This window comes from Cryptomeria japonica, chromosome 8, assembly GCF_030272615.1.
Source record: "Cryptomeria japonica chromosome 8, Sugi_1.0, whole genome shotgun sequence".
Lineage (NCBI taxonomy): Eukaryota > Viridiplantae > Streptophyta > Pinopsida > Cupressales > Cupressaceae > Cryptomeria > Cryptomeria japonica.
This window is the reverse complement of record NC_081412.1, coordinates 2,622,700-2,639,708: the sequence shown is the minus strand read 5'-3', so window position 1 is coordinate 2,639,708 and position 17,009 is coordinate 2,622,700. Positions and strand designations below refer to the sequence as shown.

Below are 17,009 nucleotides of genomic sequence, written 5' to 3'. Positions count from 1 at the left end.
TAGCTTTAATAAACTTTTTACTTAGAAGAGTTTTTTAATGCTTGTTTTTGTTGCTATGAGGATTAAATTATTAATCTAGTCTTTTTATTGCAGCAAATTAGTGTTCTTATATGAATTTTACATTGTTTGTAGTATACATTGATTATATTAAACATAATTTTATTAGCTTTTAAAAAAAGAAGATAGAAACTAAGATACTATCAAATAACAAGATAAGTGTAAATAATATTTTTTCTAATATTTTCTTCATATCAAATTTATACTATATTAATCAATATTTCGATTACAATACCAAAAAACAAATACTAATCATAGTTGTTGTGTTTCTCGATTCAATTGTCTGAGCTTTTATTGGCATCATCATAGAATGTGAAAGATGGATCATAGAATGTGATATGAAACGTTGACGCAAATAAAAACTCACACAGAGTTGAATGAGAAATACGATAACTATCATTATATACTGCAAAAATCTAATGCAAAAATCTAATGTCTCAAATATTTCTCATTAAATAACACTATTGTTTATTGTTTAAATTTGTTTAGGTGGCCTAGATTTATGTGGAAAAAGGTTTTATTCCCTTACAAAAATAAAGGGTAGGTGGTCAAAGTAGGAGGCCCTTTTGTCACTTTTATGCAATTGAAATTAATTCCTTATGTTGGTAAAGAGTTGCAGATGCATTTTAAAAGAAAAAAAAGGCTGTAGAGTGTACCAGTAAGTGCGCCTGGCAACAGGGGCAATAATTGTCTGTTTTGTGTCCGTTGTGCTTTTGTGCCACGAGCTTTCGGCATATTTCAAAATCTACGCAGCAAGAGAAAAAAAAGAGAAAATCAGACGGGCAGATCGTAGGGCAGAAGGAAGAGAAGAAAGCAAGGGTTTCCATTGTGAAAGAAAAAGTAGGGTTACAGTACATAAGAGAAGTATTAGTGTATGAGGGAGAAAGATCAGGGTTTTTACTGTGGTTTTGATGGGGTGTACGCAGTCTAAAATAGATAATGAAGAGTGTGTGTTCAGATGCAAGCAGCGGAAGCAGACCATGAAAGATGCAGTTACTGCGCGCAACGCTTTTGCCGCTGCTCATTCCTCTTACATAACGCTGCTGAAGAACACGGGAGCGGCGTTGAATGATTACGGGCAGGGGGAAACGACAGAGATAAGAGCTCCGGGGGTTCCTGCGCACCCTCAGATTCTCGACCCGCCGCTGGCTCCGCCACCGCTTCCGTTTCCCTCGCCGACAAGGTTTCTGGATTCGGGGCCGATTAAAAGGTCGATCAGCATGCCGCCCATTGCACTGCAGGAGGCGTCGGCGGAGGCGGCGGCGGCTAAGATGATTAGTAGTCCTCCACGGAAGTCTACTATTAGGGAGGATGAGGAGGATACAGAAGAGGAGGCTGAGAGGGAGGAGAATCCCGTTGAAACACCAGCCACCCGCCCTCCTCCTCCTCCTCTGCCAAGGGTGGACAATCCCCCACCTCCTCCTCCACCGGCACAAGATAGGACATGGGATTTCTTTGACGTATTCTCTCATAACACGTACAATTCGGGTCACAATGCGCCTACCGTAGAGGAGGTGGAGACGGGGGAAGATGCAATGCATTCTAAATCGGAGATCAGGCAGATCAGTGAGGACGAGGTTGCTTTGGATGGCCATGTAGAGGATGATGAGCATATGGATGATGACACAGGTATTTTTTTAAAAGGACTACCTTACCTTTTGCCACTTTGCTATTTTTTTAATTGGAAAATTCCTGTATGAGGCGTCCTTTGATTTAGTGTAGAGAGAGAGGTTTAAATCCTCTAAAATTAGTCAATTGGTTAAATGGGATGAGGTCACGAGATAAATCTTCATTCCTCTAAAATTAGTCAATTGGTTAAATATGATGAGGTGACGAGATAAATCTCATTGATATCTGGTGCATCTGTACTAATTTTAGACACAATGAAAATCTCAAAATTTTTAAATAAATTTAGATGGAATGAACGTCCGATTTTCAAATTGTATTGAATATTTGTAACTTCAGGGACCGTTTATCTGATTTGGATATTATTGTTTTTTATTGTGTCACATTGTTTTGGTCTCGGTTTTAATCTCAGTCTCACCTTGCAAGGTGCAGGATCTTTATATTAAGTAGAAACTGGCCCCTTTTGAGTTTTTTGTGAGCCACACAACTTCACTTGTGGACTAAAGACCTAGTTGAGAAGTTCTTCAAATTTTTTAATTTTCTCATATACTAATTTCCCACAAATCAATTGATGAAGGTGTCTTTTGTAAACAAATATCTAAAAGTGTCTATAATTGGAGAAGGCAACTTCCACAAATATGAAACCAAGTGTAAAGCTTCCATAAAAAGGAATCCAGTGTATCATTCTCAATAGTGTGTATGGTTAACTGTTGATGTTCCTGTAGCTGCGAGAGCTTTCTTCTATCTGTGATCCATTCAAGCTCCGATTTCTTATGTGCGAAACTTCTCAAGGCATCTTCTTCATCTTTGTATTAGTGGTTGCCGTTTGTGTTTGTGTCCTGCGATGGCAGCTGTTTCTGTCCGATGTGGAGTTATATTGTGTTGGCATCCATTCCTATTCCGTGTGTATTTCGTCCATTGCCTTCCCCTCTTGTCGGTGGTGTAACTGCTCATTATGCGTGGCTCATGTTTTTCCCTTCGTGAAGAGTAATGGTTGACTTATGGGGTATGCGATGAGACTTTGCACCGGTGATTCTTTCACCTCTTATAAGAGGCATATTATTACGGATCATAGGTATATAGATATATCATCGAAGAAAGATATTATATTTAGTATCTCAGTATATAGAAAATATCAGAGACTCTTTGTGAAAAATCAGTAACTCTTCTTGAGTCTTTATATTGTGAATATTGATCTGAGAGTGGTATCGTTATTACTTGTTATGAGAATCACATTTTTGTACTCAGTCCTGTGAGTTTCGAGAGGCTGTCACTAGTTTGTTTCTGAAAAATAAATTGAATGAATGATTCAATAATCGGATAATCTATTCAACAATATACAAGCGTATATATAGAGATTACAAGACGACGTTCTAAATTAAGAACAAGTCGTTTAAAGTGAACTACTAAAAAGCTAAACTCTAAATAAAGCTTAAAAGCTAATTAACTAAAAAGAAAAAGCTAAATGCTAAATAAAGCTTAAAAGTTAATTAACTAAAAAGCTAAATGACCATTAAACAAGGAACTAAATATAGGTGACTAAAATATAATTAAATATTCTAATACCCTCCCTTAATGGTCATTCTATCTACTAACTACCCTACAAAAGACATTGTAGGTCTTTTGATCACAAATGAAAAGAACACTCTGCTGTGGTGGAGACCCTCCTTGGATCTGAAAAGTGTTAATGACCAAGAATACCAAAAGCCATCCAAGCTAATGTAACCTTCACACGCGAATTAGAGATCTGGCACACACGAATTACTGAAGCCTGAAACAATGATTTTGAGGAAAAAATCAGCAAACCCTTTTGTAGAAGAGTACCAACTCCAAAACTAACTGCAAGATACCACGGTTGGTTGTAGATGTTCACCCTGGCAGGTGCGACCCAAACTGACTGCAACAAAGCACAATTTTTGAGGAAAAAACAGTCAAACCCTGAAATAGGAACCCTCAAAAAGAGAATTTACGATTTTGAGGAGAAAATCGAAAAACCAAGAAATCTGAGGTTACAAATCATCGTTTTTGTGAAAAAAAAGGGTAAAACCCAGATAATTAAAATCTTATGCAAATATCGTGAAATACAGATGAGATAATTTTTAAGGGAAAATTCTAAACCCCGTGAACAATTTTTGAGGAAAAAATCGTGAAAACCCTCCCATGATTTGTTGTGAAAAAAATCAAAAAACCGACAGACACTTTTTCAGGAAAAAATAGTGAAAACCCTGGGACCTGTAAGACGAGGGCTGGCCTAAATCAATCTGATCAAGGCAACGATCTTCAGATATCGTGAACATGCACTGTTTCCAAGTGTTGTGGTAGTTGTTGAACTTCTGTCTGTGTTCCAACATGATGTTGGTCAAAGATGCCATCACGAAAATGGAGGTTGAACGAGGTCAACCTAGTGAAAGCATGAGACAAAAGAGTCTGATTCAAAAATTAGAATAGAAGCAGCTGCACAAAAAATTTGAAACTTTGGAGGAGAATTCTGGCACAAATTCTAAGGTGCGAATTTCAAGGTTTGGAAGAAACCCAGAAATTAAAAAATTTCTGCAAACTTAAAACAGCATAAATGGTGCCAAAAAAAACAGTAAAAATCCCAATGTCCACAGAAATAGCAGAAATTGTGAACTGTTTTTACCAAGGCAAATTTGCTGGCACAAAATTCGAGGCATGTAAAACGAGACACCCAGAAAAATCTGAGACCAATCCAAAAAAGCTCTCGAAAAACCCACCAAGAATCTGAAAACGAAATGCAGATCTGATGGCTCAAAAATCGAGGCACAGAAAACGATGCACCCAAAAAATCTGATGGCGACCCAGTTGAGGTCTCAAAAAACCCACCAAGAATCTGCAAGCAAAATAAAATTTCGACTTGAACTAAAGGGTCAAAACCCTAGTCGAAAATTGCAGAAACCCTAGGAAAATTTTCAACTTGCAAAAAAAAACTGCCCAGGAAGAGAAAAAAAGCTGCTTTTAAAAAAAAACAGTTTTAAAAAAAAATCTCTTCAATAAAAACTTCGAAAAATTTTAATAACAAAAATTTTTCGAAATTTTTAATTTCCATGCTCTGATACCAGGAAAAATAAATTGAATGAATGATTCAATAATCGGATAATCTATTCAACAATATACAAGCGTATATATAGAGATTACAAGACGGCGTTCTAAATTAAGAACAAGTCGTTTAAAGTGAACTACTAAAAAGCTAAACGCTAAATAAAGCTTAAAAGCTAATTAACTGAAAAGAAAAAGCTAAATGCTAAATAAAGCTTAAAAGCTAATTAACTAAAAAGCTAAATGACCATTAAACAAGGAACTAAATATAGGTGACTAAAATATAATTAAATATTCTAATAGTTTCTATAGTCTAGAAGTTGTATCTGTAAAGGAAGTATCTCAAGCTTATTGAGTGTCGATTGAAGTCATCAATAATTCTTGTATTTGTTTTAGAGAACTCAATAAAGATATTATTTTTGTGGGCTGGGTCTTTTCACCCTCAAGTGGAGGGTTTTCCCAGGATAAATTCTGTGTATCTTGTTTCAGTTTTCTATATTCTGGTTCAAGTTTTAACACTAACTATCCATTGCAGTTGTTTAGTATGTAGGAAAAAAGAATAGGTATGTGGTTCACTCAAAATGAAGCCAAAGAAGCATTAGCCATATTACAAATAGCACATCAGTACACGTAATGTTGAGTAGAGAAAGGTATGGCAATGCATGCACCTAAATGTTAACAGTGTGATATAAATCGCATTAGCTGGTAACTGCAATTTAAAATAACTCTGCAATAGCAAAGTACACATGCATGAAGGTTGTGATCAAAAGTTAAAACACAAGAAACCACCCCATGATACTTTATAGATCAGTAAGAGTGTAACATACATCCCAAAGAACCCATCTAGAGTCTATATAGAAAGCAGCTATGATATTCAAAGTGAAATTGTGGCATCAAATGCATAATTTGTCTACACCACTGTGAAGTGCACAGAAAATTTCTTACTTTGAGAAAAATTGCTTCAAAAACGAGCACAAGATGGCAAAGATTTCACCTCTTGAAATTAAGCAATAAAAATCAGAACTTCGATTGTGAAACCTCTCTCCTCAAATAGGAAGGACATGAGGTTTTGCAGCCTTGTGAACCTCTTGTAAACTGAAGTTTGCACCAAATTAGATATCCTCCAGCAAAGACAGTATGGCATTTTATGTTAGTATAGTTTTACAATCTTTATGTCTTAGTTGCAAAAAAGATATTCAAGGCAAAAACAAAGGATCGATTCTATGACAATGAAAGCAACTATGATTTTCAAAGTAAATTACAAGAATTTTGATCACAATCAGACAAAACATGTCCTAATATGTAGAGCTCTGCAGGAGCTTTCTGATGAATGGAAAAAGTAAAAATTGGACCTCCTAGGCAACAGTTGCTAGGCATAATCACAAATTACATGGTTCTTCCCTATGATTATTCTCTAATGCATACTTTTTTGAAATAACTTAGTTAAATTTTATTGAAGAACCAAATATATAGCAAATTATTTCAAAATCAGCTGTAAACATTTTCTTTTATTTTGCTAGATATTGATGCTAAACTGTATGATTTTTATTCAAAATTAATTTAAGACTACATACTTAAAGAAAGAAAAGATTTAAATTTTTTTTTAAAACTTTCCCTGGCTCACAAAATAATATTTATGTACTAGTGATATTCTAGCAGTATTGGTCTGTGAGACGTGCATTTCTTATTTTATAACAAATCTTATTATATCATAGAACTTTAAACAATCAGTCAATTTTTTTTACTAGATTTGCCACATTGGCTAAAAATATACACACATAGATTATAAGTTCTATTTAATACTCAGAAGCAGACTTAGTGTGTGGCAATTCATTTAAAAACTGAGCTTTTCCAATAATATTTTGAAAAATCCGTTGAATTATTCTTAGATTCTTGTTGATAAGCACAGCGTTGGTAATCTTTATGGGCTGTTTTTTACATATCGATCAATTGTCTAATTCATTGTAGGCATTTTTGGCCAATTAGCTAATTTTGTGACCAATTAAAAAAAAAATGGATCAGCCAGTCCAGTAAGCAAATTTTTCATGGACCAGTACTCAAATTTTGTCTAAAATGTATGCATATTCTTTGAGTTTCCCAAATTTCTGCATGAAGACTTTTTAGATGGTTGTTTTTCAAGAATTGCCGTCCTGTTTTCCTTGATTGGCAATTGCAGATAATAGTAATTCTTGAAAATTAAATATCTAATTGAATGCAGATAATATCTAGGGGGCTACTATTGGCCAATTCAACAATTCAACTGAAATTTTGAAAATTAGATCAGCGAATCTGTATTTTTTTCACTGACCACAACCACTACAAGTTTTCTACACGTTTTTTATTTCTTAGGTTTTACAAGTTTCCAGAGGCAGATATTTTGGATATTATTCTTCCCATGTTTTTTTGTGTGACAATTACTGAACAATTCATAAGTTTCTTGTTTTCGAACCTGAAAGGTTAACCGACCACACTTATCTAGAAAAAATGAGATTTTTTGTATGACACATTTGTTGTCTGAGATATTCCTTGATAAAACCCACACATACATCTTTATGCTATCTGAAGTAGGCACATTCATGCAAGTATATTCAGGAATGTTTTACATTAAGTACTTGTAAAAGAATCTCCACCCCTTAAATTTGTTTTCTTGTTGTTACAGATGCCCATGATTCACCTGCCAAGACACCAGAGAAAATTGTACAAAGGAATCATAGTAACAAGGTAGCTGAACCAGCTGTTGTGAGAAAGGAGGAGATGCCAATGTCATTAACTGTTTCAAAGGGAGGTGTTAAAGATGGTGGTGGAAAAGATCTTCTAGAGGTTTTGCAGGAAATTGATGATCAGTTTCTTAAGGCTTCTGAGAGTGGCCAGGAAGTGTCTAAGATGCTGGAGGCCAATCGCTTACATTATCACTCCAATTTTGCAGATAACAAAGGTATATTTTATTTTGTTTTTGAAAGAGGACTTTTTATTGTATTCAAAATTCTGATAAGCTTTTGGATTTTAATTTGGTTTTGTTACTAAAAATGAAGCTGATTCACAGATGTAAAGGTCTCGAAGAATTTTTTGTTATCAAAATATTAGGAAAATATGCTCTTTATTTGAAGTGTATTGTGTTTAAAAGATCAATTAGCATTTTGGTGTGTATTAAGTTACCGATATGTGATCCCATTTCAGAAAACTGAATAGTGATAGATTTTTATGTAAATACCACAAAATATCAGTAAAACTACAGGTATATTATATTCAGAAATCTCTAATTTACAGAAGAATACCTTTAGTTTTATGTTTTTTATATGTAGAAAGTTAATTTTTGGAGCTTTCAATTCCTGTCTAAACGCTTGCTGAACAAATTAAAGTTATTTGATGTGCTTTCAGGTATATATTATCAAATGTCAGTTAAATGCTGCTTTATTTCTATGCTTTTTGTACTTTGGACCTAAGTTGAGGAATTGTGGGATTTTTTGGACGATTCCGGGTACAAAACGTACCAGAATCAGATTCTGAAATTAATCTCCTGTGGGTGAGTCAGGGGTTTGTGTTTGTAGATGCCGAAATGTTTCCAAAATGTTTACTTGTTTAGTGATTCTAGTTTGATCTTTTTGATATTGAAAACTGAATTTAAATTAGTATGTTATGTTCCAAAATTTGAAATTTGTAATGGTTTTGTTTAGCATATGTATTGGTATATGACATTTTAAACTCAATTCTATTTTTCAGATATATATATATATATTACCGAAAACGTACCCAAACCCCAAGAAATTTTATGCTGTACTGGCATTTCGTACCCACGTACCCGTTCCCTTCTCCAAACCCAATTCTGCAACTTAGCTTTGGACTGATCAAGTTGGAGTTCTCTGTTAAATTGTCTAAAGATGATATCAGGTTGTAGAGATATCTGTCACAATTTTTTGTGTGATGATGACAAACCTTGTATGATATCGTATTGGGTGGGAGGTCAGTCATAAATTGTCTAAATGTCAGGTTCTGAGAGATATCTGTTACAATTTGTCCCATGATGATGGCAAGCCTTAATAATACTGTATTTCTTAGTATAAATATTTGTTTTGAAAAATATGAATGTCTGCAAATATAACAGATATTGTGAAGCATACTGATTAAACTTGGCACAAAAGGTTTCTAGGAAACACATAATTTTTTTAATGTTAGCTATTCAAATGTGTGCAAATACGGAAGTTTCCTCAACTTGGTATGAATGCAAACACATGATTTTTTAAACTTGGCACAAAAGGTTTCTAGGAAACACATAATTTTTTTTTAATGTTAGCTATTCAAATGTGTGCAAATACGGAAGTGTCCTCAACTTGGTATGAATGGTCGTAGGCAAAATTAAAGATATTCTACTTTAGCCTCTAAATATGTTTGGCAAGAGAGTCTTTAAATTTTGCTTTGCTATCTTACTATTGTAAAGCACCATCATAGTGAAAACGAAGTACATTTAGAAGGTCACTAACCTGCACAGGTAGCAGAGTTGGCTTGGGTCGTGGGTTTGCTCCCCATTGGTTCTAGGTTCTATTTTGAGGCCTGGGCTTACCCGATGCATGTGGTTTGCGGGTGATTGCGTGCATCTCGAGACGATTAGTCTTGCCTTAGCTCGCCCCTTCCTACCCCAACTTGGCAATAAGTAAGTCCAAGGTAAGGCGGGTTGGGCGCTAGGCAAATATTATCACAAATTATCTCATCTATTAATTCTAAAATTACAATTATTTGATTGTTAGTTCAGCGGAAAACCAAAATGTTACTATTATTTCTTAAAGCTTTCATCTTGTGCATGATGAGATAGATGATCTAAAAATAGCTAACTTTGAACTATAAATAGTGAATGCTAAATATAACATAGACTCAATGTGTTAAAACTAGAGATTGCTAAAAATAGCACAAGCTATAAATAGCTTGAGTTTAAATTAATAAATGCTTTGATATGCATTTTTTTTGAAAATGGTGAGCTATTTTTAATCATCACTATTTCCAAAAAGAAGAGAATTTCTAGGGATTTACTATTTTCCTATGTTCCATAGAGTCTTGGGATTGAGGGATGCGGGGGATGGGCTTTGGGGATGGGGGTACGTATCTCCCAAGTTCTCGAGTCCTAAAAATTTCCTTATTGCAAAAATACAGGGATGGAACAATGCTATTTTCAATCAAAGCTATTTACAACACATACTATTTATAGTGTTGGCTAAAAAAAGAATTTTTGTCAAATGGCTCTAGATGACATTGATGATTTTGCATCTTTTATTCTGATCATGACTAATCCTTGCAGAACTTTGAAAATCTATTGGTTCATTGGTCTTTGTATAGGCATGTCCCTATTTAAGTACACTCGAATATGGGTCGATATTTTCTTTTGTTTTGTATTGGCATGTGCTTAAGCATGCTTGAACACTAGGCAAGTTGACAACAAAATTTCCTCCTTTGTATTGGTACACACCATTGTCTAGGCATATGCCTATACACTAGACTTGAAAATTTAAAAAGTCCACCACCTTTATATTGGAGTGTCTAGGAACAAGATTAAATGAAAATCGACCTAGGTGACCAACAATAAAACTTGCAACCACAAACACAAAGCAAGGATGGAAAATAAACAAAAGTGAGGAGGATATTTTATTTTCGTAGATGTAGGATTGTCTTCAAGCCAGACGCCCTTGCATTAGGTGCCAACCTACTAATAGAGACTTCATTAGGAATTAAGGAAACATTTCAACAATCTAACATGGAGAATTGATGGAAGGGTACACAAAAGGATCTTAGGGGAGTGATGAAGGGTAGCAAGGGGGTTATTCTGCCTTGACACAAGAAACACATGTCTCTTACAATGGAGGAGATTGCAATAGTGTCCATGGGTTGTAAAAATAGAGTGAGGATTGTGGACAAGGATAATGTGAAGTATCTGATGCAAGTCCTCACACATTTTTAAACCAACAATTCATAGGGTAGAATCATGAAGTTAGAGTCAAGTAGAATGACAGATTGTAGCAATAAAGGGTGGAAAGGGATAGGAGGAATGGCATGACAAAAATGGAGGTCAAAATGACATGGTTAGTCGAAGAGAGTAGAGATGAGACAAAAAGGCCCTAAATATGAGAAATGAAAGATTTCCTAATGAGATCATAATCAACAATGCTAGCACCATAGTGATGAGGGAAGCAAGTAAATATTATGAAAACCAAGAAAGTAGTAGGTTTTGTTAAGAATGTGGAGGTTCTAAGATTCTTCTAGTGGTAGAAGGTGATTCTCGCAAGTAGTGACAGTACCTTGTGCTAGCCGAAGTCCTCGATAAGCCAAACTTATTTGTGTCTAACTCTCAAAGACAAAACTTGTCATCGACAAGATTATGAATGGGCAACCGTTAAAGTCATCGAGGAGGATGATTCACGAAAGCGTAGTGGGAAATCTCTGGATTGAGACCAAAGTAAGCTTTGTCCTCAATGTGTACAACAATCATAGGAGGTAGGCAGAAAATGATATGCAACAATGAAAGCATTTGAGAGTGGGTGTGTGATTATTAGATAACTATTATGCCAACATCGACTACTAATCATTGAATCATAGGCAACATAAAATAAATCAAGAAAATTAAAATCTTATCTTGAATTGGGAAAACGATATGATAGAAAGAAAGCATCAAGTGTATTAATGAAGACGACAACTTAAACTCGTGCAATTCTTACAATTCCTCCACTAAAATTAATGTGTTTCAAACTAATAAGATTTACCTCCAATGAAGAAAGGGAAGGGGACCTCTATTTTATAAAGGTGAAAAGAAAAATTATGCACGTAACTTGCCTTTATATTTTGCTACCTTGCTTTAGTGTCTGCCTATGTGTCCTGTTTCTCTTGATAAGAGGTGAGCACACATGTACAAAGAAAAAGGAGTTGCACTGCAATATTTTTTTTAAGGAATATGGTTATACCCAAGAAAGGAGTTGTACTTGAATATGCCTTGTAAGGAATATAATGATACCTAAGAAAGGAGTTACAATCTGTTGAGACATGGCCCAGCTAGGACTCGAGTCCTAGCTGGTCCATGTCTCAACATGGTATCCGAGCCAGGTCCATTGTTGGTCCGGGTGTGGCTTATTTCCAACACCAACACAATCCAAAGATTCTTTAGCTAAAAGACAAATGAGGTGAACAATAGTCTAAAAGTATATTATAATAAAAATCCTAGCCACATCACTAAAGACAAAATCCCTTAAATATAGGAAAAACCCATATAAAAAATGACAAAAATGGTCCAGTAGGAATATCCACACACATATATATATATATATACATTTATATAAAACAAAACTAACGTAGGTTTTGAGGACTTAATAATTGGGACGCTAAAGACCAAGGAAAGATCAAGGTAACGGTCATCTAGAGTTGCTGAAATGTGTAGTTATGGTAGAAGAGGCATGAGATTGCTCAAGCAGAAAGATACGTGACCATAAATTATTAAATGATGCTATCCTTCTCTAAAGTTTTTAGACTTTGATATTGGGTTTTGCTTCACATTGGGTTCTCAACGGGTGCGACCAAGGTTCACCCCTAGGCCACCCCTAGGCCCTGGGGTGAACCCTGGTCGTACCCGCGCGAACCCAGTCCACATTTGCATAGGGGAACCGATCAATGCAATGATAAAGAAAATAAACTCTGCAAAATCATTTATAACTTGAGCAAGGCCTGAAGACACATAATCAATTTCCAAACAATGGACAAGTTCCCAGCCGATGGTAGGATATAATTTTCACCCAGATACGAAACAAATGGCAATATGCGTACTGGGGGAGGAGGGTGGTGTATCCGATAACCTTGATCCTAAGCCATCTTTGAGATTTTCCTCTATTTCAAATAAAAAATTGAACCTTACCGAAAAAAATTGTGCCTATATGTGGTGTTGTATAAAATGACTCTGCATATTATGGGACCTAACCAATGATATCCACAGCAAAAAGATTTGTAATTTTGTATGTTACTTTATATATATATATGGACTGACCCAACCCACGAGCCCAAAAGGCAAAAAAAATTTGCACGAACCCACGAACTGAGTTTGCGTCCTCAAACCCGAACCGGTAACTTAGTTTTTAGCGGAGTGAAATTTGTTTGGAATTTAATTCCTTAATTTTGGAAATTCTTGTACACAGCTGCAGCATTGACGTTTTGGAAGTGATTGTCCGATTTTTGGGTACCAGGTTTTTCCATGGTAATCTGATTGTTCAATTTTTTCGTACTGGGTTTTTCTATGGTAATCTTTGTTAAATTTTGGTGATCAGATTATAATTTCAATTTTAGTTGCCTATGAAGTTATGAACAAGTTCTTCCTCTTAGGATAGAATCTATGCAGTTCAAACATATAAGTTCAATCTGCCTTAATGATGATCTGCAGTAAACAGATGAATCACGACACAAAAGAGAGAATTCAATTTGATTGATAATTGTGAAGACAATATCAGAGGTCACGGACTGCTGTTGATTTTGTACGGTTTGAATATGTGGAATGTAAGACAGAAATGTAATACTTTTATCTGCTGCTGTTCTCCTTGTCAAAGTTGAGGGAGAGATTGAACATATATACGTAGCATAGTAACTAATCCAACCAAAACGACTTTCATAGCCAACACGACTCTTCCAAAGTCGATTAGACAAAACACGTCTAACAGCAAGTTAAGACAAAATGTTTAATCATTGAATTGGTTCATGTATTAACACGTCAAAGATTAATTAGTTAACATGGATTAACAAGGAATTGATTCACACTTTGACATTACATAGAATCGATTAATATATGAATCGATTCATATGTAATACGCATTACATAGAATCGATTAATATATTAATTGATAATATGTTAATTATCTCAAAGAATCAAATCATATAATAGTTGATTTGAATACAATGCACATTAATTATTATTTCATTATAACAATATAATTAATCAGTAAACTAAGTTGTTTAGATGACTCAGTCAGATCAGATTACTGATTGACGCTATTCTTCAACAATCTTGACCCTGTTGAATTGGTGAAGGTTGTAGAAAGTTAGAAACAAATCTGATAATCGTCTGAAAAATCCAGAAACCACAAAGCAGTAGCACACGACTCACTGAAGTATCTACAGTTTCATGAACCCGTTTGTGTTTTTTGTATGCACCTCAAACACAGAATAAAATACGAAAGTAACTTATCCTGTCTTCAACAAAATCTTCCCAAATGCTAAGCTATGTGATCAATTGGAAGACTCCAAGGTTTCCACTAGCAGGTCTTGACTCGTGGATAAGCTCAATTGGGAATGTGTTTGCTGGTAATCCAAGGGGACTTATGTTGTACTTGGAATGCTTGAATGTTGTTGGAACTTGATCATCTGATATTGCAATCTTGAGATGCTTCCTCTCCTAAACTAATTTGAATTGAAAAAAAGGACAAAAGGGAAGGGTTTAGGAAGACTAATCTACTTCTAGGAATGTAAGAAGTAGTGAATGATTTGGTGAGATTCTACGAGACTTTGCTTTGACATCAATGAACAACTCCACAAAGCTAGTGCAATCTTCTAAGGTAAATGTATGATGCTCAAATTACCACCAACAACATAGACACCAGCAAGGCAATGCATATCAATGTGTGAATAGCAATTGAAGTTAAGCTTAAATAAGGATTCTAGTTAACCATGCAAGGCAAGTTTACAATCAACAAACTACTAGTAGTATGGATATGCGAATTCACCATTAATCATTCACAAAATCTTTCATTCAATTAACCAACATTAAAACAAATGAGAAGTAGAGACCATGCAACATGTTGAATCAACTTACAAAATTCACCATAACTTCAATGAAAAAACAATATGTTTCTTGCAACAAAATCTTGGCAACAATCTTTACGATCTCTCCTAATCTACTTCTACTCTAGCTTCTAATTTCTAATTGCCTTCGCAACTATTCTTCAACTCTTCTAACATCAACCTTTTCAAATGAGAGCACTGAGCCTTATATTGAGATCTCATTACAATGAACGGATCAGATTGATTCACAATCAATGGCCAAGATCAAAAGATAGAAACCCTAATTAGGGTTTGTTACAACCACCATTACATTGGTCAATGAGAGATGAGGATAGGTAAGATAAATAGTATTTGATGTAGCGCCACATGTCACTTGTTACATCTTTGAATGAATGCTGATTTGGTACCCTTTGATTGGACGAATGGTGACTGGGATACCACCTCAGCTTGCATTGTAGACTTGATCAATTTGCCTTGAACATTTTGATGATGTTTGGAATTCCTTGTGATCATGTCTTGGATTTGTCATTCCCTCATTTGTTCACCATCATAGTGAAGTTTTCTTCATGTTTGAGCTAGTCCTCATCTTTACATTTTGAAATCCTTGTCTTGAAATCCTCTTCCCATCCTTGAAATGCTGATCTTTCTCATTTGCATTTGTGATGTTGTCCTTGCAATATGCTTGTAGAGTCATCTTGGAGCTGATCCTTCATCATTTGCTGCTTCGAAGTGTTGAGCCCTTGGTATCCCTGCAAACTGCATCCTCTTGCACCTCAAGCCTTGATCATCATGCTTCCCTTCCTTGTAGCAGACCTGCAAAACAAACAAATATTGAATCAAACACCTATGGGATAAACCTTGTTTCAACCTTGGTGGGAAATCAATCCTTCTAGGGACTAATTCAGTCCTTGAAATTTATCACTGTCTTCATGATCATTTTCTCATGATTGAAATTCAAAGGTCATAAGGATTCCTTGCTCTTCGCAAATTGTACTTCATTTTGATGCCTTACCCTTGGAGTGGAGATTTGAACTCCATAGGGACTCCTTATTCCTGATGACTTATGCTCTTCCTTTGTAATTCTGCCCTCGTGGAAATTTGACCCTCATCGGGATTCATTGTCCAGACTGAAGAAAGCCCTGATTTTAGTTTGTAAGTCTGAAAATGCCCTCTCAACTCAGAAAATTGAATAATGTTGCAACCCAGTTTGCTGTCCAAGTCTGATTTCTGAATATAAAAAGTCTGAAAATGTCTCAGAAATCAGCTGAACGTCATCCTTCCACTTGTGTCATTCATGTTGCTGATGTAATCTGTGTTCAGTTGGCTGAAAATGGTGCGATTTCCCCTTGTAATAATGGCTGGTGATGTTGTTCTCAGCCAGCAATAGCGTCTTCAGCTGGGTTGCAAAATGTTTCTCATGGAGGCACAATCTCCTCTTTAATGGTGGCACAATATGGCCTATCACCTTAGGCGATCCTAATCCTCCTTTTTCCAGCTCGCCCAACCTTGAATCAGCGATTTAATGATCTTAAACTGCTTGCTGGCCTGTGTTTTTATTCATATTTCACCTTTCATTGTCACCACACAGCGAATGTGGGATATTAAAATGTTAAACCAGCAAGGTAGGAAAATTGATGGGCATAAGGACAAATTTATCTTTGAAACACTTACATTATTTGTTCACCCACTTGCATGTTTATTCATTCTTACCTCATTTTGTTCCCCTCAACAATGAATGTGGGATAAATGTCATATTAGCCTAGTGGAAAATCGAGGTCCATTGGGACACTTCATTCCTTGTAAAAAGATTTGCTTGATTTGTCCTTGAGTGGATATTCGGTGGTCATCGGGACTAATCAATACCTGTATTACTTTAACTCATTCACCCACTTGCAGCTGTATTCACTTTTCCTCCACTTCCTACAACATCGTGATTCATGTGGGACAAAATATTGCTTGAAGTGGAAAATCGAAGTCCATAGGGACTTTTGCATTTAAGGTGGAAATTCCTTGGTCATTGGGACTCGCCACATTCCACTCACTTTACCTCCTTGTAAGCTAAGACCCTAGAGTGGAAATCCGACCTCCATTGGGACTCTTTGTCCTTATGAACTCATTGCTCTTTTCTAAGTGGAAAATCCAAGGTCATCGGGACTTTCCATCCAGACATCTTCATTCCTTTATTAACTAAGTCCTAGGAGTGGAAAAACATGGGTCATCGAGACTAATGTAGTTTTTGCCTCGTAAATTTTCTTTCCAAGTGGAAAAATGACCCTCATCAGGACTAAACATTCCAAACACGTCTCAAACTCAAAATAGGTAATTTGGTGCTCATAATGGAGGGGAAAAATGTCCTCCATTGGGACTTTGTTGATTTTCACGCTTTTAAAGTCCAAACTCACCCAATTTCATCAATCTCCATGTAGTGGAAATTTTATTTTCATTGGGACTTGTGAATTTTCCCAGTTTTCAAGGGT

At 35.6% G+C, this 17,009-nt stretch overlaps 1 protein-coding gene across 2 annotated transcripts in view; it reads left to right on the top strand.

Annotated features, from left to right (window-relative positions):
• The first annotated feature begins 645 nt into the window (after window positions 1-645).
• The window catches only part of LOC131028873 (protein ALTERED PHOSPHATE STARVATION RESPONSE 1), a 33,389-nt gene continuing 17,025 nt past the window's right edge, over window positions 646-17,009 (top strand). Inside the window, exons 1-2 of one of the 2 annotated variants that reach the window (XM_057959246.2) lie at window positions 646-1,686; window positions 7,400-7,675. In XM_057959246.2, the coding sequence (XP_057815229.1) occupies window positions 969-1,686; window positions 7,400-7,675 (994 nt within the window). In that variant the 5' untranslated portion in view covers window positions 646-968. The remainder of the gene's footprint in view (window positions 1,687-7,399; window positions 7,676-17,009) is intronic. The other variant, XM_057959245.2, reaches the window with a different exon arrangement.